The sequence below is a fragment of the Gobius niger genome (genome assembly GCF_951799975.1).
Source record: "Gobius niger genome assembly, chromosome: 24".
NCBI classification, from domain to species: domain Eukaryota; kingdom Metazoa; phylum Chordata; class Actinopteri; order Gobiiformes; family Gobiidae; genus Gobius; species Gobius niger.
This window is the reverse complement of record NC_136875.1, coordinates 16,068,324-16,090,588: the sequence shown is the minus strand read 5'-3', so window position 1 is coordinate 16,090,588 and position 22,265 is coordinate 16,068,324. Positions and strand designations below refer to the sequence as shown.

General features: G+C 42.6%; 1 protein-coding gene across 1 annotated transcript; it reads right to left on the bottom strand.

The window, feature by feature from the left end:
* Positions 1 to 2,932: 2,932 nt before the first annotated feature.
* LOC306982384 (NACHT, LRR and PYD domains-containing protein 14-like) lies at positions 2,933 to 17,369 on the bottom strand. The gene is made up of 16 exons (XM_079582298.1): positions 17,350 to 17,369; positions 15,953 to 16,030; positions 15,762 to 15,860; positions 13,664 to 13,762; positions 13,488 to 13,573; positions 12,899 to 13,395; positions 10,973 to 12,306; positions 10,723 to 10,896; positions 10,300 to 10,476; positions 5,846 to 6,022; positions 5,277 to 5,453; positions 4,701 to 4,877; positions 4,151 to 4,327; positions 3,586 to 3,759; positions 3,163 to 3,270; positions 2,933 to 3,030 (listed from the first exon to the last, which is right to left on the bottom strand). The coding sequence occupies exons 2-15, from the start codon at positions 16,012 to 16,014 to the stop codon at positions 3,246 to 3,248; spliced, it is 3,435 nt and encodes a 1,144-aa protein (XP_079438424.1). The 5' UTR covers positions 16,015 to 16,030; positions 17,350 to 17,369; the 3' UTR covers positions 2,933 to 3,030; positions 3,163 to 3,245.
* Positions 17,370 to 22,265: the final 4,896 nt, after the last annotated feature.

Here is a 22,265-nt window from a genome sequence, read left to right as displayed (position 1 = left end):
ATATTTGGGCCGATATTTGGGCCGATATTTGAGCCGATATTTGAGCCGATATTTGGGCCGATATTTGGGCCGATATTTGAGCCGATATTTGAGCCGATATTTAAGCCGATATTTGAGCCGATATTTGGGCCGATCTTCTAGAATCGCTCGACCTCTGGTTTAAAGCATTGAAGTTTAAATCTGGTTAAAAAGAGGAAAAGTTCATTTGTGACGTTTTGTTTCAGGGACTGAGTTTATTCGTTTCTACTGCGCTTTGTGCCACGTCATGTACTCGGAGCAACCGGAGGCCCGGGCTCACTGCAGTACTATACAGCACTACCACAAGTACAAGGTACTACTACTACTACTACTACTGCTGCAGATACTACAGGGCTCACTGCAGTACTATACAGCACTACCACAAGTACAAGGTACAACTACTACTGCTGCTGATACTACAGGGCTCACTGCAGTACTATACAGCACTACCACAAGTACAAGGTACTACTACTACTACTACTACTGCTGCTGCTACTGCTGCAGATACTACAGGGCTCACTGCAGTACTATACAGCACTACTGCAAGTACAAGGTACTCAGTGTTTGGTAGTAAATAATACATGTATTTAAAGGAACAGGCCAGCGTTTTTACACACTGAGATATGTTCTTAGCTTTGACGAGTTCTTTAGGACCTGTCTGATCTTCACCCGTGCCTTCAGTTCAAAATTAAACAATGTGGATTTTATAAGCGGATAAAAGGGGGAACTACATTGTAAGGAATTAATAATACCAGGAGTAATTTGGCATCCGCTCAGTAAAGTGAAGATTACTGCACGGATTTCGAACTTGTGTTTTTTTTCATTTTTTTTTTCATTTTTTGTCATTTTTTTCTCATTTATTTTATATTTTTAGTCATTTTTTTTCATTTTTTTTTTCATTTTTTTGTCATTTTGTTTTAATTTTTTTTCCATTTTTTTCATTTTTTTGTCATTTTTTTCATTTTTTTGTAATTTGGCATCCGCGCAGAAGATTACTGAGCAGATGCCAAACTACTCCTGGTATTATTACGCCTTACAATATAGTTCCCCTTTCATCCGCTTAGAAAATCCACATTGTTTAATTGTGTGTAATTATACTTTGTAGTGGAACACTTCACGTAACCATATTTAAATAGGGAAAACGTGGAAGAGCTTGGTAGCTTCTATCTTGACCTGTTTTGGAGCTATAGAGGAGAGAGGGAGAGGCTAAATGCTAACGCCGTCTGCGCTGTGTTTACGTGACTGAAGATCAGACAGGTCCTAAAGAACTCGTCACAGCTCAGGTAAGAACATATCTCAGTGTGGAAAAACGCTGGCCTGTTCCTTTAACTGTATTTTGCTGAAGTTACTTTTTCATTTGAAGGTGTTTAGAACACAGTGGTCCCTCATGGGTCACTCTGCAGAGGAACCTCCTGGTCCTAGTCCTGGTTTAGTTTAAGTTTGACTCAGTTTGATGAACAGACCCTTAAAGCTGTTTCTCGTCTCACAGGAAATGACGGGGAAGGACCCCTGGAGCTGCTCAGACTGAAGACTACGTTTCCCACAATTCCACTGGAGCCTCAGAATCAGCACGTTTTACTTTGACCTTTTTTAGTCCATGTTCTGTTTAAGTCGTGTTTAGTTTTTACTGAAAACTGTCTGAAAAAGCTTCGTCTGTCGCTGATTCAAACTGAAATAAAAGCTTTAAAAACCTGTCTCTTCTGGATGAGAATTATTTACAGGATTAAAAAGTCTTAAACTGGATTCAGAAAAAATGCCTGAAGACTTTAGTCCAAATAGTAAAAGGCATTTATCTGTAAAACAAATATAATGAGATGAATAATGTTGTGAGATGTTGGTTCCTTCAGTGGAGCTCAGAGGCTTCAGAGGCTTCAGAGGCTTCAGAGGCTTCAGAGGCCTGGACACTTGACTGGGATTTCTGCTGGAATTCTCTGGCAGCTTTTGTGTTTGTTTGGAGATCCCGCTGTAGTGCAGCGTCTGGGTTATGGCCTGTGACTTGTCATGTTTAAACTGATTCTAAACATGTGCTGAGCGTGTCCTGGAGCAGAACCTTTGCTCTGGTGATGTCGTGTTCTCCCTGTGCAGGGAAATAAAGGACCACTTGGTTCAGACTTTAACTCTCTCCATTGTTTATTTGTAAAACTGTTGAGACTTAGAAAATCCACCACATCTGAACAAATGCAGTGTCTTTGTGCAGCCTGTGAGGAAACTCCTGCTGTGATCCTGGGCTGTACAAAACCAAACACTAATGCAGCCTCTGTTCTTCAGCAACAGTTCAGGAAAATGTGCTCAGGAAACAGAAACAGTGGAATCACGTGTCGGATCTTTCCCATTTCTGTCCAAATCACAGACCTGCTGATTCACACTGGATCAGTTTGATCAGCTCGGAGTTCAGCTAAATATAGGAGGTCATTCACAGAGGGATTTTGACTTTATAAATCACTGACATGGGATTAACATCACAGACCTTCTCCGTGATTATGACTAATCACATGTGGTCCTGAGGTCAAACTCATCCCGTGTGAATCGAGCTTTAGGCTTCAGCTTTTTATTTCTAATGTACAAAAACAACAGTGTGGTTCAAATATGTCACACAGAGAGTTTTATTCAAGAGAAACTCTTTGGAGCCAGACTTTAAGCACAAAGTGAGTCTTTACAGGACTCGAACTACAAGAAGCTTCAGCCTCCGCCTGGAGAGTGAGTTAGAACAGTCGTTCCCCCCGGGGGCTCCTGGGACGGCAGGAGGTTTTAAAGGGTTAAAAATCATCACAGAGAACAGGTGATTAAAACTATCTCATTTCAGAAATGTGTTTCAAAAGCAAATCATCAGCTCATAATATCAGATCGATGTAATAATATCATTAAGTAGGACAGATAAAAGCTCCAGGATCAGACGCCTGGAGAGTCTGTGACCCGCGAGGCCTGAAGGACTTCACTTTCTTCTCTCGTCCTCGTCGCTCTTTCTTTGGAGGAGACTTTGTGTCTCAGACCTGTTCTTGATGGAGCTCAGACCTCTTCTTGATGGAGCTCAGACCTGTTCTTGATGGAGCTCAGACCTGTTCTTGATGGAGCTCAGACCTGTTCTTGATGGAGCTCAGACCTGTTCTTGATGGAGCTCAGACCTGTTCTTGATGGAGCTCAGACCTGTTCCTCTGAGCCGTGATGCTGATCCTTCTATTTATTCTCCTGGGCTCAGTCTGAGGCGTCTGATCTGGAGCTAAACATCTTCAGGACACATTAGTCTCATAACAGCTGTGGAAAAGCAGAGATCAGATTAGCTTAAAATTCCAAATCATTAATTATTATTTTCACAAGAAATATTGTATTAACTGACACTGGAATATATTAAAGGATAAAGTCTCCAGGTCTGTTTTTAATTAAACATAACCTGGTTATAATTTAAAAAGAGTCTTTGCTGATGTGGGACCTTTAAATGAAGAATGGATTTGAACAAAGAAAACTCTTTAAAACAAACTCCAACAGCCTCAGTGATTTTATTCAAAGAGACAAAAACAGACAGAAAAAGCTGCTCCAGGTTCAGAACAGTTTCATAAAGTCAGGACTCACCTCAGTGTCGCCAGTCGACAGTGAGGGCTCTGTTCAAGGTCGAGGAGCTCCTTCACGTCTGAGTCACTCAGACCGTTCCAGCTCAGGTCCAGCTCAGTGAGATGTGAGGGGTTGGACTTCAGAGCTGAGGCCAGAGAGGAACAGCTGATCTCTGACAAACCACAGTTACTCAATCTGAATAAGAATAAATGATGTGATTAAAGTTCAGAGTTGAAACAGATTAAACAAACACAAAGACTGACATCAACAGTACTAAACGACATGAATTAAAACAGAAGAGTTAATTAAAAAAAAATTAGAATTTTCAACAAATCGTTTAACGTTTAGTTCTTTACTAAAACTTAAAAAAATATAGTTTAAACAATATACAAATCTTTATGTATAAAAAGCATGAATAGATAAATCATTTCATCCATTTTATGTCTTTTTTTTTTTAATCTAGACTTTCATCCTTCAGAAAATGTATTTACTTTTATATTGAACAAAACACAAACAAATCATTAAAACTGTTTTATTCATAGTTTGTGTTAAAACTTGAGCCCTGACACAGAGACAGTGAACTGACCTGAGAGTCTTTAGGCGACAGTCTTTTCTTAGCAGAAAACCACACAGATGAGACACTCCTGAGTCAGACAGGTCTGTGTTAAGATCCAGTCCCAGCTCAGTGAGATGTGAGGGGTTGGACTTCAGAGCTGAGGCCAGAGAGGAACAGCTGATCTCTGACAAACCACAGTCCCACAATCTGAAAAAGAATATATGAAGTGAATAAAGTGCAGAGTTAATACAGAAAACATGCAGACAAAAAGACAGACATCTACATTAATAAACTACATGAATTAAAACACAATAGTTGATAATAAAAACACAATAGAATTTTCCACAAACTGTTTAAAGTCTAATTCTTTCACAAAACTTTATAAAATACAGTTTGATCAATATACAAATCTTAATGTATAAAAAGCATAAACTGACAAGTACATTTCATTTGTTTTGCTATGTCTTATTTTTAAATCCTTATAAGACCTATAGACTTTCAACACAAACAAATCCCTTAAACAGTTTTGTTCATAGTTTTTGTTAAAACCTGAGCTCTGACACAGAGACAGTGAACTGACCCGAGAGTCTGCAGGCGACAGTCTTTGTGTTGCAGAAAACCACACAGATGAGACACTCCTGAGTCACACAGGGCTTTGTTATAACTCAGGTCCAGCTCAGTGAGATGTGAGGGGTTGGACTTCAGAGCTGAGGCCAGAGAGGAACAGCTGATCTCTGACAAACCACAGTGACTCAATCTGAATAAGAATAAATGAGGTGAATAAAGTCCAGAGTAAAGTCAGAAAACATACAGAAAAAAAGACAAAGACAGACATATCCATTAATAAACAACATATATAAAACTGAATACTTGACATTAAAACACAATAGAATTTCCCACAAACAGTTTAAAGTCTAATTATTTCCTAAAACTTTATAAAATATAGTTTGAACAATATACACATCTTAATGAATAAAAAGCATAAACTGAAAAGTAAATTTCATTTGTTTTGCTATATCTACTTTTAAATCATTTATAGAGTTCAAAAGGTCTGTAGGATAAGACCTTTAGACTTTCAACACAAACAAATCACTATAATGCTTTGTTCATAGCTTGTGTTAAAACTTGAGCCCTGACACAGAGACAGTGAACTGACCTGAGAGTCTTCAGGCGACAGTCTGTGCTCTGCAGAAAACCACACAGATGAGACACTCCTGAGTCAGACAGGTCTTTGTTACCACTCAGCTCCAGCTCAGTGAGATGTGAGGGGTTGGACTTCAGAGCTGAGGCCAGAGAGGAACAGCTGATCTCTGACAAACCACAGTCATACAATCTGAATGAAGAATAAATTCAGTGATTAAAGTCCAGAGTTAAAACAGAAAAAAAAAAAAAAAACAGACATCTCCATTAATAAACAACATGAATCAAAACTGAATAGTTGATAATAAAACCACAAGAGAATTGTCCACAAACAGTTTAAAGTCTAATCATTTTCTAAAACTTTAAATAATACACTTTGATTAATATACAAATCTTAATGTATAAAAAGCATAAACTGATGAATACATTTCATTTATTTTGTTGTCTCTTTTTTAAATCATTTACAGAGTTCAAGAAGTCTGTAGGATCAGACCTCGAGACTTTCAACACAAACAAATCACTAAAACGGTTTTGTTCATAGTTTGTGTTAAAAGTTGAGCCCTGACACAGAGACAGTGAACTGACCTGAGAGTCTGCAGGCGACAGTCTTTGAGTTGCAGAAAACCACACAGATGAGACACTCCTGAGTCAGACAGGGCTTTGTTAAAACCCAGCTCCAGCTCAGTGAGATGTGAGGGGTTGGACTTCAGAGCTGAGGCCAGAGAGGAACAGCTGATCTCTGACAAACCACAGCCACTCAACCTGAATAAAGAATAAATGAAGTGATAAAAGTCGAGCGTTAATACAGATAAAACCTGAAACCTGAACATGAATTCAAACTGAAGAGTTAATAATAAAGAATGAAAGAATTTTCCACAAACCGATTAAAGTTTAATTCTTCCCTAAAACTTTCTAAAATAAGGGCTGTTTCCCAAAGCCTTGGTGTTGAAGGCTGTGCCTCCAAACTCACTTCCTTCCAAACCAAGGTCCTGCCTTGGTCCAAAAAGAGCTGCTACTGGAACTCACTTCAAAGGCAAAGGAAGTGACATCACAACATAAAAAAGGAAGTTCTGTTTTGTCCAGGGCAGAGGGTCTGCTGAGGTAGATTCTAAGTCATTATATTATTACAAACTGAAGATAAATAAATAAAAAGCTCACACAGATGATGAAACCTATCTGAAAATACAAAATAAAGCTCGAAAGTGGGAATAAAACTTGTGCTTGATTTCAATTAAATTCAGTTCCCACTAAACAGATCAAGTCTTTTGCTGCTCCGTGAAGCAGTGACATTTACTTAAATATTTGAATGAAACATTCATAAAAATTATAACAAAAATAAACAAATATTTGTTTTTCTACTATTGACGGAAAAAAGGTAAAACCTAAAATTGATTATTTTACCAAATCACAAAAAGTTGTTTTTGTTTGTAAAAAGACACAAATAAAATGAACACGGACAGAACCACAAAACTAGTCAGAGCATGTTTTGTTTTTTTTCCGTAAAAAGTGGAATTTAAGTGCCTTAAAAAGTCACACAAGCCGTGCTGACTTTATTCACCTCTTTTACTTTTTCTTTTCTTGACAGCCGTGGTGCATTATGGGTGTTTTTGGCTTGAGCAAAGGCAGCGAAGGCTACACTGATGTATCCTTGGTAAATTAGCCACATGCTAACCAAAGGGAGGACACGCCTCCAGACGACTTGAACAATAGGTGTGTTTAAGATGAAGTGGCCTTGCCTCGATTCCAGACGAGACCAGGCGGTGGCGCCGAGGGCGGAGAAAGGCTCCTCTAATCAAGTCAGACACATCTCAGCCACGAGAACAGAGAGGAGCCTCAGGTCACGCAGCGTCTCGCGTTTGTTACAAAGAGTTTGGGAATAAAACTATTTTAAAGTTTGTGACACATTTGTGCTTCTCCCACACACCAGACAGACCCATCACTACAGCTACAATAACAGACTCTCCTCTTACAGTTTAGGATTAGAATAATAAACTTATGCTTATTTAAATGTAGGCCATATGTTGAACACACGGCACTTTCTGTCAAATATGAAGCATTTCTGCAGATTTAAGTCGATCTCTTTAAGTAAGAGCGTCAGGGCAACACGTTTCTGATCTAAACACAACTCAGATCCATCATCTGTCAGTCCTCTGTCAGCAAACGTGTTTACAGCACTTCATTTCCCACAATCCCTTTGGCCTTTGTAGTTCAGGCAGCCGAGCGAGGCGGAGAAAAGCAACTTCGCTCGCCGACCCAAGGCGCTCCAGCTGCCTCAGTCTCACGAGAATACGGCACCGTCGCACAGGTGGCGTCAGAGCGAGGGGCGGCCATCTTGGACACGACATGACCATTCACCTATTTTGTTTACTGTTACTTTGCCCTGTTCTCACTCTAAACAAAGCGTCCCTGCTCGTCAAAGACGCTCAATGAACTTATTGACACCAATGCACTTTTCTAATGCTTTTGATGCCTCTGAGCTTCTTAACTTGGATGACCATGTACATATCGATGAGCTAACGAGGTTGTTCGATCTCATATGTACAAGGACTCTTGACTCTGTTGCTCCCCTTAAACTGAGACGGCCGAAGGCTGCTGGAGAGCCATGGCTTAATGACTGTACTCGTGCGCTCCGACGCAAATGTCGTCAAGCCGAGCGAAAATGGAAAAAAGATCAGCTCCATGTATCGCTGGATATACTCAGGGACTCCCTTGCGGACTATCAGAGGGCTGTAAAATGTGCAAAATCACAATACATGTGTAACCTTGTGTCTGTCAATAGCCATAGACCGCAAGTACTTTTTAATGTATTGAATAGGCTGGTATACCCCACTGTAATTTCTAAAATCCGGTCTTCCTGTACTGTTGTCCACCCTGTTGCTGATCCTGCTGTTTGTAATATTTGCCCAGTAGGTTTCAGTCACTTTGAGCCTGTGTCCCTTTCAGAACTCTCGAAAGTGACTCAAGCCCTAAGACCTTCTGAATGTCCTCATGACAGCCTCCCCCCTAAACTTTTAAAAAGTGTCTTTGAGTTTGTTGGGCCATGTATTTTAAAGTTGATAAACTCCTCTTTGAACTCCGGCTGTGTTCCTGAGGTGTTTAAGCATGCTGTTGTCCAGCCTCTCCTTAAAAAGCATAACTTGGATCCCTCAGTGCTGTCTAACTATAGACCGATATCCAAATTGCCCTTTTTGTCAAAGGTTTTAGAGAAAGTGGTCTTTTCTCAGCTGCAATCCTATTTGGATGCAAATAAAATTACAGAGAAATTCCAGTCCGGTTTTAAATCGCTCCACAGCACAGAAACTGCACTTTTAAAAATTTCAAATGATTTGCTTTTAATGGCAGACTCTGGCCAGGCAGCTGTTTTGGTGCTTCTAGATCTCACTGCAGCTTTTGATACAGTGGATCATGAGACTTTATTGTCTCGCATGGAATCCTGTGTTGGGATTAAGGACACGGCTTTAAATTGGTTTCGGTCCTACCTCACAGGACGACAGTTCTCCGTGAGCTTTGGCCCTTTTTCATCTGCAAAAGCCCCTCTAACCTGCGGAGTTCCCCAGGGCTCTGTTCTTGGCCCAGCTTTGTTCTCCCTGTATATGCTGCCGCTGGGCTCGATTTTTAGAAAATATCACATTTCCTTTCATTGCTTTGCCGATGACGTCCAGATTTACATGCCTCTTAAGTCACAAAGCAGTTCAATGCAGTCTTTACAGAGCTGCCTCCAGGAAGTGAGAGACTGGCTGAAGATAAACTTCCTCAACCTAAATGAGAGCAAAACTGAAATTGTTTTGTTCGGCAATACTGAACAGACCTTTGATCTCGGTGTTCCCTTCAGCTCCCATGTAAGAAATCTTGGAGTCATGATTGACAGCTCTTTTAAATTTGACAAACAAATCAGCTCTGTGGTTAAAACAAGCTTCTTTCAGCTTCGATTGATTGCTAAAGTAAAACCATATCTGCCTTCTAACCAGCTGGAAAAATTAGTCCACATGTTTATTTCTACACGTCTGGACTATTGCAATTCTCTGTACCACGGTCTTGATGCTGCATCCATTCGTCGTTTGCAACTCGTACAGAACGCAGCTGCACGGCTCCTAACAGGCATCAGGCGCTATGACCACATAACTCCTGTACTACAGTCTCTTCATTGGCTCCCGGTGCCTTCAGGATACAATTTAAAATCCTATTGTTGGTTTTTAAATCACTGAATGGCCTGGCTCCAGAGTATCTGTCTGAAATGTTGACTTTGTATTCTCCTGTGAGAGCCCTGCGGTCATGTGACCAACAGCTTTTAACCTGTCCCCGCTCTAAGAAAAAAACCCGCGGTGACAGAGCGTTTGCAGTCGCTGGACCCAAACTTTGGAACGAGCTCCCTTTGAGCATTCGATCAGCCTCATCCATTGAGAGTTTTAAGTCACTCTTAAAAACACGCCTCTATACATTGGCTTTTAACACGAGCTGAGTTGATCATTCCATGTTGTTATTTGTACTGTGTGTATGTGTATATATATATTTGTCTCTCACTGAAACATGTACAGCACTTTGGGCAGTGTCAACTGTATTTTAAATGTGCTTTATAAATAAACTTTGACCTTGACCTTGACTCTGACCGGCCTGCGGCGCCTGCAGCGCCCGCAGCGCCCGCAACACCTGCAGCGTCTGCAGCGCCCGCAGCGCCCGCAGCGCCTGCATAACCTCGCTCATCTTAAACAAACCTATTGAAACATCACTTTGGCGGCGAGTGATGATGTAGATGCCTGACCACGCCCACTTCAGACCAACACAAGGAGAGGTACCGAGGCTTTAGGAAACATCCATAGTGTGAATAATGTACAAATCAAAATGCATTAAACACATAAATACATTACATTTATTTTGTTATGTCTCTTTTTAAAACATTTACAGGATAAGACTTATAGACTTTAGTTCTTCTGGAAATTAATTTATTCCCTACATGAACAAAACACAAACAAATCACTGAAACTGTTTTATTCACAGTTTGTGTTAAAACTTGAGCCCTGACACAGAGACAGTGAACTGACCTGAGAGTCTGCAGGCGACAGTCTTTGTTTTGCAGAAAACCACACAGATGAGACACTCCTGAGTCAGACAGGTCTTCGTTATAATCCAGGTTCAGCTCAGTGAGATGTGAGGGGTTGGACTTCAGAGCTGAGGCCAGAGAGGAACAGCTGATCTCTGACAAACCACAGCTACTCAATCTGAATAAAGAATAAATGAAGTGATTAAGTCCAGAGTAAAGTCAGAGGAGTTTCTGTAGCTACAGCTGAACATCTGAGACTCTGGTTTGGAGCAGGACTCAGAGGTCAGGGGTAAATGCTGTAGTTTTTCATCTCCTACACTTTACTTCACTCTCAGAGAATGGCTACGTCCCATCACTCAGTTTCAGTGATTAAAGGATGAGGAGGAGGATGGACGAGCGAGAGCCGTCACAGACCTGCACTGACCTGAGAGAGGAGAGCTGACAGTGAGGACTCTTCAGACCAACACACAGTGCAGACACTGAGGAGTCACTCAGGTTATTATAACCCAGATCCAACTCTCTGAGATGGGAGGGGCTGGAGCTCAGCGCTGACGCCACCACTTCACAGTGAACCTCTGAGAGTCCACAGTAAACAAACCTGTAACAGATGTTAGAGCGATATGTGAGTGATTCTAACAGGTCTGTGAAGCTTCTGTCTGTGACTGAGGACTCACACAGCCTTCCTGCAGTTCCTCACTGCTGGGACCAGTCTCTCTTTACCCTCATAAGACGTGTTGTACTTGTTTAGGTCCAGCTCCTCCAGGACCTGCTCTGACATCTGCAGCATGTAGGCCAGAGCCGAGCACTGGATCTCAGACAGTTCCTCCTTAGATCCACCTCCAGACTTCAGGAAGTCCTGGATCTGCTGCTGCACAGACTGGTCCTTCAGCTCCATCAGACAGTGGAAGATGTTGATGCTTCTGTCGGGAGAGATTTTCTCTGAGCTCATCTGTTTAAGGTTTTTTATGACTTCTGTGATTTCTGATTCCTTTATTGGACTCAGCAGAGCTCCTAAAAGTCTGTGGTTGGACTCCAGACTGAGGCCATGAAGGAACCGCACAAACAGGTCCAGGTGGCCGTTTGGACTCTGCAGGGACTTTTCTACACATTTCATGAGACGTTTTTTGAGATACTTATTTGAACGCAACCTCGTGACGGTTCCTTCGGTTACATGAAGAAACTCCCTGACCACCTCCTGGTTGTTCTCAAAGCAGTGGTGAAGGTAAACGGCTGCCAGAAACTCCTGCACGCTCAGGTGGATGAAGCAGTAGACTGACTGGTTGAAGACACTCTCTCGTTTGAAGATCTCAGTGCAGAGTCCGGAGTAGACCGAGGCCTCGCTCAGGTCCAGACCCACCTGCTCCAGGTCTTCTTGGTAGAACATGATGTTTCCTGTCTGCAGATGCTCAAAGGCCAGTCTCCCCAGCTTCAGGAGCAGCTCTGTGTCGGCCTCTGTCAGCCCCCAGGTCTCAGACCTGACTTCTGTTTGTGTCTGTTTGTACTTCCTCTTCCTGTGCGTCTGCACCAACAGGAAGTGTGCGTACATGTCTGTGAGGGTCTGGGGCAGTGGTCCGCTCTGATGGCTTCTCAACACGTGGTCCAGGACTGTGGAGGTGATCCAGCAGAAGACTGGGATCTGGCTCATGTTGTGGAGGCTGCGGGAGGTTCTGAGGTGGGACAGGACTGTTTGAAGCTGCTCTTCATCTGAGAACCTCTTCCTGAAGTACTGCTCCTTCTGTGGGTCAGTGATGAAGCCCCTGACCTCCGTGACCCTGTGCACGCACCGCGCTGGGATCTGATGGGCCGCCGCTGGGCGGGAGGTGATCCATATAAGGGCGTGAGGAAGCAGAGCGCCTCTGATGAGGTTCACCAACAGTACGCCCACCTCTGACCTCTGTGTGACCTCAGAGATGAGCTCACAGCTGAAGTCCAGAGACAGTCTGCTCTCGTCGAGGCCGTCAAAGATGAACAGGAGTTTACAGACGGACAGAGTGTGGGCTGTGAGCGTCTGTGGGGCAGAGAAACACAACATTTAACATCCATGACTTTACACCACTTTCCTTCAACCCTCACTTTAAACCAGTGAGTGGTGGAGCTCCAGTGTGAGGGACTGCAGGGTTTACAATGGATTTAGCATTTCTCTAACGGGTTTGTGGCGTCAGTCTCCTGACGGGTGTGAAGGCTGACGGCCCACTTTCAGTGTCATGTTTCATTTTGAAGTGAAGAAAGGACTGGAGCATTTCCTACTGAATACACGGCGCTGGGCGTTTGGAACATTGGTCTGATGGAAGTTCATCTTTATAACCGCGATGTGTCTCTGCCTCAGTCTGTGCTGTAAAGCTTTCATCTCCATCTGTTTAATCAAGTGCATTTCTTTCACCTGCTTCCTTTTTGGCCACAAGAGAGTGAGAGGATTAGCTCTAGGAAGCGCGTGTGAGCCGCTGCTTTGACCATGAACAATAGTTTGAAGCGTTTGGTGCAGTGAATGTGAACACAGACTGAACTAACAAACGCCCTGAGAGCCAGGAGTCATTTCAAAAGTGTTTGAGACTTTGAAATATATGATGTGAAAGGTAAAGCTTTCTATAAATGAGAGTGACCTGTGGATCCAGCGCTGGATGGAACACTTGGATCAGCTCCATCAGAGTGTAGCGCCCCCTTCTGACCAGGTTCATCTCTCTGAAGGACAGTGGCACCACCAGCTGCAGCTCCTGGTTCTCTGAGCCCTGGGCCCAGTCCAGACAGAACTTCAGGACTGAGAAGGTTTTCCCCACTCCAGCCACGCCCACAGTCAGCACGGCTCTGATGGAGCCCTGCTGCAGCGCCCCCTGCTGCTGCTCAGGGGGCAGAGCTTTAAAGATGTCCTGGCACCTGATGGTGATCTCCTGGACCTGCTTCTTCTTGGACTGTGTCTCCAGACTCCTCTCCTCAGGTTGGGCTCTGGCCTCTTCACTGAGGCCCTCTGTGATGTACAGCTCAGGGAAGATGCTGTTCAGAAGAGTTCTATCTCCTGATTCTTCACTTCCCTCTGTCACACTCTCACATCTGCTGCTCAGGCTCTGCTTATGCTCCTTCAGAACCTTGTGGAGACCTTCACCTGGACACAGAGGAGGAGACACCTGTTAATGTTGATGAACAGGTCTCTTATTCCCTGCTGTAGTTGATGAGTCTCAGACTGAGCAGACTCACCTGGTGCAGGGCCTTGAACCCCCTGATCAGGACTGTTGCCTGTGTCTCCACACTGAGGCCAGGCGTCCTGCTCTGACTCTGTTTCTCTGTGACACAAACACACAGCACTGAGCACGTCTTTAACATCTCACAAGTTACAATCACAAATATAAAGCACAGTTTAGGTCAGGTCTTACTGTGAGTCTGGAGCAGGTTCACCACTGAAGTGTAGAGGGAGACCTTTAGACCTGTCGCTCTTCATGGACAGAGCCGACACTGAGGCTGTAGATCTGCTTCTGTGGAGAGAAGATCAGGTTTTTCAGCCTGAGAAGTGAAGCTGGATCTACACTGAGCTTCAGGAGCCTGAGTCAGAACAAAGTATGAGCAGCTCGTGTGTGATGCAGGTGATGGAGACGTCTGAGGCTGATCAAAGAGCAGAGCGAGACCAACATTCTTTTACTGACGTCTGAAACAAGCGACACTTATGCCTGAATTCATCTGTTTTCCAATCCAACTTCTATAGCACATTTCATAAACAAGAGTTTCCAAAGTGCTGCACAAGAAAATAAAAACAATAATAAAACAATTAAAAACATTAAAACAATAAAACCACACAAATAAAAGACACAGAGGACCACACAACTCACAAGCTAGAGAATAAAAGTGGGTTTTAAGACGGGATTTAAAGCACTCCAGGGTGGGGGCCGTTCGGACGTGGGGGGGCAGAGCGTTCCACAGCTTAGGGCCGTCAGCGGAGAACGCTCTGTCCCCTCTGGCCTCACGGCTCGTCCTGGGCACCACGAGCTGGAGCCGGCCCTCGGACCTCAGAGCGAGCAACGGTGTGTAAACGTGGATGAGCTCCTTGATGTACTGAGGGGCCAGACCACTCAAAGCTTTAAAAACAAGCAATAAAATCTTAAAATCAATTCTAAAATCAACAGGAAGCCAGTGCAACGACGCAAGAATGGGGGAGATGTGCTCATACTTTTTGGTTCCTGTTAAAAGCCGCAGAATTCTGGACTAACTGCGAGCGATAAAGAGCATTCTGATTTATGCCTGTGTAAAGTGCAGCGCAGTGGTCCAGGCGAGTTGAAATAAAAGCGTGCACGACTTGCTCGAAGTTCTTAAAAGATAAAAAAGGTTTAGCTTTTGTTAAAAGACGAAGGTGAAAAAAGCTGCTTCAACAACAGCATTGATTTGCTTGTGAAGTTTAAAATCAGAGTCAACACTGACGCCGAGGCTGAAGAGCGAACATGGTGTTTAAGACGGCCCCGGGTCATTTGAAGGGTCCATGGAGCCAAACACAACAATTTCAGTCTTCTTTTCATTGAGACTGAAAAAGTTTTGAGCCGACCAGACCTTGACGTCACTCAAACACTGGAGTAGAGGTGTCAGGGGGGACCTACCATGTTTCTTCAACGGCAGATAGATTTCGCAGTCGTCTGCGTAAAAGTGGTAAGCGACGCCATGCCTTTGGAATATTTCATTTAGTGGGAGAATATAAAGTGCAAACAGTACAGGCGCGAGTATAGAACCCTGAGGAACTCCACAGTGAAGGGGAGCGGAGGAAGATGTGGAGTCTCCCAGCCTGACTGCAAAAGATCTCTCCAAGAGGTAGGACTTAAACCATTTTAAAGCAGTCCCCCTGACACCAACACAGTTTTCCAAGCGATTTAAAAGAATTGTGTGGTCAACTGTGTCAAAAGCAGCAGTCAGATCTAAAAGCACTAAAATGGCTGGATCACCAGAATCAGTCATTAAAAACAGGTGATTAAAAACCTTTAAAAGTGCAGTCTCAGTGCTGTGCAAAGCTTTATAGCCTGACTGGAAAACATCGAATGTGCATCAAGAAATGCTTGAAGTTGTACAAAAACACTTTTCTCTATAATCTTCGACAAGAAGGGAAGTTTAGAGATTGGCCGATAATTTGAAAGAACAGATGAGTCAAGGCTGGGGTTTTTAAGTAACGGTTCAACCACAGCATGTTTACAAAACTTTGGCACAGTCCCTGAGGTGAGGCTACTTTTAACTATTGTTTGGACATAAGGGCCAATAGTCCAAAGCTCTTTGAAAAGACCTGGGGGAACAGGATCTGTGGGGCTGGATGAGGGTTTGAGCTTATTAACAATATTTGTGAGGAAAGACAAGGTTAAATAAATCACATTTTTTAATTAATTTATTTATTTTATTTATCCATTATGAGACTGTGGAGAACTTATAAACCAATGGAAGAACAAAACCCTAAGTCACTGCCTCGTTATAAGGAGATCTCTCCACATCAGGTTTGTTTCTCACCGTGAGTCTGGAGCAGGTTCAGGACTGAAGTTTGGATTGTTGTTTTTAGACCAGTCGCTCTTCATGGACAGAGCCGACACTGAGGCTGTGGATCTGTGTCTGTGGAGAGAACAATAATCTGCTTTTGCTTTGTCTAAAAACACATGTGTCTTTGAAGGAGGTTAAAGTCGATAAGAAACGACTGAACTCACTTTGTCCCACAGAGCTGTGGCTCAGTGCTGCCCTCTGGAGGCTTTGTTTTTCCTTCTGCCATTTCCTGGAGTCTCGTCCTGGGGGAGAGTCAGAGCCGTTAAACACAGAGATAAACCTCCTCATGTAAAGGACAGACCGGAGCCGCCTCAGATTCAGCACAGCAGATCTAAGACAGCGCCACCTGCTGTTTGATCATGGAACAACTCTTTATGCAACATCTCTTTATGTAAAGTTTTCCTTATATACAGTAAGGTAAAGACAGATTTAGTGGATTTGCATGAATAATATTGATTCTGATCATATATAATCAGCTCCTCTGGTTCTGGAGCTTCTCCCACATGATCAAAGCTCAGAGCTGCTCCTTTAACACAGGATTTAAAGGATCTTTTTCAAACTGTCACTGAGTTTGGAGGATTTGAATCATAGTTTTAGTCTCATGAAAAACTTTTAATTTAGTTTTAGTCCAATTTGAGGCGGAAAAAATATGACTTTGACTCAAACTAAGACAAAGAGAGCGTGAAGCGCGATAGTCGCTGTTTCTCATCATCGCAGCAGCACATGGGCCGAATGTCCGCGGGTTTACAGATTTTTTGGGCGGGTTTGGCTGTATAGACCTGGCAACCCTGCTGAGGCGGCTCCTCTGCAGTTTTACCCTAATCTAAACAGGAAGTGCGGAGGCGGGCTCTGTGCTGCTCCTTCCTCTTCACTCTGCTGTGGGTGGAGCTCAGACTCTTCCCTTTAACCTCTTAACTCCCACATGTTCTCTCCTGTTCTCCAAATTCTCCAAATCTAAAAGCTTCTTCAAAGCAGAGATAAAAAAGGAAAAAAAGAAAATGAGGATGAACACATCAAAAAAGCGATAAAAAGTGAAAAAAATCCCACAAAAAAAAGACAAAAATCCAGCAAAAAAGTGACAAAAATCCAGCAGAAAAGTAATTACAAAAATGGCAGAAACACATAAGGGAAATAAAAAGTGACGACAATGGCAAAGAGGAGGGAATGCACTTGGTTTTGGCGGGTGGTAAGAGGTTAATGGAGCACAGTTCACTGTGGAGAGTTTGCTCCTCCTGTTTCTGCCTGAGGTGGTCTGAGGTGGTCTGAGGTGGTCTGAGGTGGTCTGAGGTGGTCTGAGGTGGTCTGAGGTGGCCTGAGGTCTGAGGAGTTTACAGGAGTGTCTGTCAGTGAGTCTCACATTAATCTGAAGTATTTCCATTTCCCCACGACACCAGTGTGAGAACTCTCTGTGACTCAGTCTCAACATGAAAGAAACACTCACACAATCCAAAAGTGAGTCTGTGTGAAATGTGTGAGGAAAAGATCAGTGTGATCATGTTTCCACTGAATCTCTGTTCAGAACGAGGCACTGATGGAAAATAAATGAATCCTAAAGCCTCACCTGGATCAGCAGTGGAGATGTTCCTTTACAGCAGTGTTGTTCAGCCTGAGGAGAGTTTCCCTGAGTCAGAGCTGCAAAGGGAGCAAGAGGTTTACAGGAAAGCATGTGACCTGCTTCAGCCAATCACAGAGCAGTTCACCCAGCTCTGTGTGTGTGTTGTTGACACAGGGACGGGCTCCGCTCAGAGTCCAGTCACTTCACAGTCCTTTTATGGAGTTCCTTTTCCTGAACTTGTTTAACCTCTGAACTCAGACACATGTGCTGTAGTCTCTCCTATAAACACAGCTCAGTCCCGTCAGGAAGTGAACTCAGACACATGTGCTGTAGTCTCTCCTATAAACACAGCTCAGTCCTGTCAGGAAGTGAACTCAGACACATGTGCTGTAGTCTCTCCTATAAACACAGCTCAGTCCTGTCAGGAAGTGAACTCAGACACATGTGCTGTAGTCTCTCCTATAAACACAGCTCAGTCCTGTCAGGAGGTGAACTCAGACACATGTGCTGTAGTCTCTCCTATAAACACAGCTCAGTCCTGTCAGGAAGTGAACTCAGACACATGTGCTGAAGTCTCTCCTATAAACACAGCTCAGTCCTGTCAGGAAGTGAACTCAGACACATGTGCTGTAGTCTCTCCTATAAACACAGCTCAGTCCTGTCAGGAAGTGAACTCAGACACATGTGCTGAAGTCTCTCCTATAAACACAGCTCAGTCCTGTCAGGAAGTGAACTCAGACACATGTGCTGAAGTCTCTCCTATAAACACAGCTCAGTCCCGTCAGGAAGTGAACTCAGACACATGTGCTGTAGTCTCTCCTATAAACACAGCTCAGTCCTGTCAGGAGGTGAACTCAGACACATGTGCTGTAGTCTCTCCTATAAACACAGCTCAGTCCTGTCAGGAAGTGAACTCAGACACATGTGCTGAAGTCTCTCCTATAAACACAGCTCAGTCCTGTCAGGAAGTGAACTCAGACACATGTGCTGTAGTCTCTCCTATAAACGAGCTCCACACAGAACAAAGACCAGCTCGGTTTGGGTCAAAGAAGAATCCAAACGTCGTCCACTTCACCAAAACCCACACTGTAAAAAAAAAGTCTTTACATTATGCAGTAAAAAACTGTGATTTACCTACAGTAAAAGTATGTTAATAAGTTCATGGAAAATTACTGTTTATTTTACAGTGTATAAGTATTTTATTTAAAACTGTGACATACTGAACATTTTACATACATTTGCTGCAAATATTACTGGTTTCCTCTGTTAATGCTGAGTAAACTGTACTTTTTACAGATCAATTCCGTAAAATTAGTTACAGTTAATAATGTAAATTTCACAGTTAGATCATGGAAAATGTACATTTTTACACCATTAAATTTAAAGAAATGCAGGTTTTTATAATGACATGTTCTGTAACCACAATTACGCCCATTTACTTATTACAGTTTCCTCTGTTGATACTGATGTGACAGGGTAGCCCTTTGCGCTCCTGCACGTAGTGGCTGATGAGGTGAGAGGGCGCACTATAAAAAGGAGGGTCCGTTACGCAGCCCGACCTCTCACCTCTGACGTCACCCGCTGCGTGGCTGAACACAGGAAGCCAGGGCGTCCACTGTTTAGTCCGGCTACTTTGGGCCGAACATGCGCTCCAGTGGCCGAATTTGTGCGCGGAAAGCCAGCAATTCAATAGCGCTTTCAGTGAGTTAAGTGGCAACATCCTTTACTTTCAGAGCCGGTTTTTCCTATAGGCAAACTATGCAAGTTGCATAGGGCCCCCCGCATCTCAGTCAAACTACGGTGCTGTTACACTGATTAATCAAGGCGGTGTCCTATTTTGTCCCAAAGATGAGTTACTTACAGTAACTCTGGTTCTCTGATTGTGCAGAGTCTAAAACGAATTGGGCGACTCACAGGCTAATTCTCAGGGGTCAGACAGAAATAACCATCAATAGAAGGTTTATGTTCTAAATCAGCGGTTTCCAAACTGTGGGTCAGGAACCCGAGGTGAGAGAATGTGACCATTTGCCATTTTAGAAAGTCTGGAAATAGACTAGTAGTCGTCCTAAATCCCAGTCTCACAGTGGCTTAGTGGTTAGTGGTTCTCACACAGAGGGAAGGGGCCTGAATTGGGGTCATTATGTTCCCCTTCTGCCCTGCACTACTGCACAGTGGAACCGTTTTGAGCGTAAATGGATTAGCTCTTCGTCGAATGTGTACTGTAGGGCCCCCGTGAGGATTTTTGCTTAGGGCCCCAGAAGGGCCAGCACCGGCTCTGTTTACTTTTATTTACATGTTAGTTTAAAACCTGGTTGTTTTTAGCGCGGGGTCCAGTGCGTGTCCTGCTCTCCGGGTGCCGTCACCATGGGGGGGGAGGGTCGCAGCCCTGTGTCAGGCAGGTGTGCGTAATGTGAGCGCTTCGCTTTTATCCCACGGTACGTTGTTACGGACGCTTCACAAACCTTATGTAGCTTCGAATTTATGTTGAACTAAAACTTAACCTTGTCAAACAGGGTCCTTCCTTCCTTCCTTAGCTGCTCTACACTGGCTCCCTGTGTATTATAGGATACGGTTTAAGCTTTTACTTGTTGTCTTTAAATGTCTCCATGGTGCTGCTCCTCTGTATTTGTCTGAGCTTCTGGTACGTCACGCCCCTGCTCGGGCTCTGAGATCTGCTGATCTGCTGCTTTTAGAGGTCCCTCGCTCCAAATATGTGACTAAAGGGGACAGGGCTTTCTCTGTTGCAGCTCCAAAACTGTGGAACGACCTGCCTCTCCACATCAGAGCTGCACAGACACTTGAATATTTTAAATCGTTGCTTAAAACACATTTTTATGCAAAAGCTTTTAACACTGTCTAGCACATACCTGGCCAAATCTAAGCTGTTAGTGCTTTGCTGTTTTGTATATTGTGTTTTGTTTCTTATTATTATATTTATATGTTGTTGTTTTTCTCTCTGTACTGTAGACCTTTTGTGAAGCACTTTGGTCAACAGCAGTTGTTTTAAATGTGCTATATAAATAAATTTGATTTGATTTGGTTTGATTCCTTCTGAGAAAATGCAAGTCTGTTCGTCGCTATGTTGAGTCCTCATCGCAGCCCTGCACATCCCAAATTCAGAGACCTCTTTGATAGCAGTGGTCTGTTCGGGCAGAGGGCTCCGGACTCACACCGCCCCTCGTCAGTCCCCTCATCCATTGCTGGCCCGTCACTCCAGGTGAAAGGTGTGATGGACACGCGGGGCTGCTGAATCTGGGCCGCCAGCCGTTCCAAAAGGACTTGACTGGCAATGGGTTTTCTCTGCTGTTTTGTTTTCTTTAATTTCAATCTGCAAGTTTTGTTTTTGCACCGCTCATGTAACCTGCTCTTAACTCAAATGAACTGAAAATATATTCAAATCCAAAGTAATAAAAACAATATATTTTCTTATTAACCTGTCTCTGTCCTACCGAGTCCAACAAACCTGTGTGACCTCAGCGTGGGGTAAAATCAATACTGGGTTCTCTGACCCACAGTTCAGAGTGGCGTTGTGATCACTGTGGAGTAATGCAGTAAACAAGTGGGCTACTGCCTCGGTCTGCTACACTGAGTTAACTGCACTTTTTACAGGTCACTTCTGTAATATTATTTACAGTTAAGAACTTCAGTGAGATGATGGAAAATGTACGTTTTTGCGCCGTTAAAAATATGGTAAGGTATTCTGTAAAATTCACGGTCACTCACTGGCAGCTGCAGTTGCCAGTTTTTCACTGTAATTGTATTAACAGATCATGTTACTGTTTTTTTAACTGTGAGTTATCGTAAATTTGACAGAATTGTTTCTACAGTGCAGTCCAGTCGATGGTTTCACTTTTCAACCACTCATGAGCAAATTCAAACTGGAAAAGTGGCTCGGACGATAAACCTGAGGAGTTCACAGACTACAGGCCAGAGTAGGGCTGTGCAATTAATCGAAATTCGATTACGATTTCGATTACAACAGTAAACGATTACAAAAATAGCATAATCGCAAAAAAAATCGATTATAATTTTTTTTTTTTTTTTCTTCAAATGTTTTTTTTTTTTTTCAAATATTTTTTCACATTTTTTTTTTCACATTTTTAATTTTGGGATTTTTGTCTTTTTTTGATGGATTTTTGTCTTTTTTTGCTGGATTTTTGTCTTTTTTTTCTGCTGGATTTTTATTTTTTTTTGCTGGATTTTTGTCACTTTTTCTGCTGGATTTTTGTAATTTTTTTGCTGGATTTTTGTCTTTTTTCTGCTGGATTTTTGTCTTTTTTCTGCTGGATTTTTGTAACTTTTTTGCTGGATTTTTGTCTTTTTTCTGCTGGATTTTTGTCATTTTTTTGATGAATTTTTGTAATTTTTTGATGGATTTTTGTAATTTTTTTGATGGATTTTTGTCTTTTTTTTGCTGGATTTTTGTCATTTTTTTGATGAATTTTTGTCATTTTTTTGATGAATTTTTGTCTTTTTCTGCTGGATTTTTGTAATTTTTTTGCTGGATTTTTGTCTTTTTTCTGCTGGATTTTTGTCTTTTTTCTGCTGGATTTTTGTAATTTTTTTGCTGGATTTTTGTCTTTTTTCTGCTGGATTTTTGTCATTTTTTTGATGAATTTTTGTAATTTTTTGATGGATTTTTGTAATTTTTTTGATGGATTTTTGTCTTTTTTTTGCTGGATTTTTGTCATTTTTTTGATGAATTTTTGTCATTTTTTTGATGGATTTTTGTCATTTTTTTGCTGGATTTTTGTAATTTTTTCTGCTGGATTTTTGTCTTTTTTCTGCTGGATTTTTGTCTTTTTTCTGCTGGATTTTTGTCTTTTTTTTGATGATTTTTTGTCTTTTTTCTGCTGGATTTTTGTCTTTTTTTGATGAATTTTTGTAATTTTTCTGCTGGATTTTTGTCTTTTTTTTGATGA

Excerpts from the sequence above, each read along its gene's own strand:
- LOC306982384 (XM_079582298.1), bottom strand. The coding sequence starts at position 16,014 with ATGGCAGAAGGAAAAACAAAGCCTCCAGAGGGCAGCACTGAGCCACAG. Across the intron at positions 6,023-10,299 it reads TGTCGCCTGCAGACTCTCAG|GTTGAGTGGCTGTGGTTTGT; the intron begins GTCAGTTCACTG and ends TTCTTTATTCAG. Across the intron at positions 3,760-4,150 it reads TGTCGCCTAAAGACTCTCAG|ATTGAGTAACTGTGGTTTGT; the intron begins GTCAGTTCACTG and ends ATTCTTATTCAG.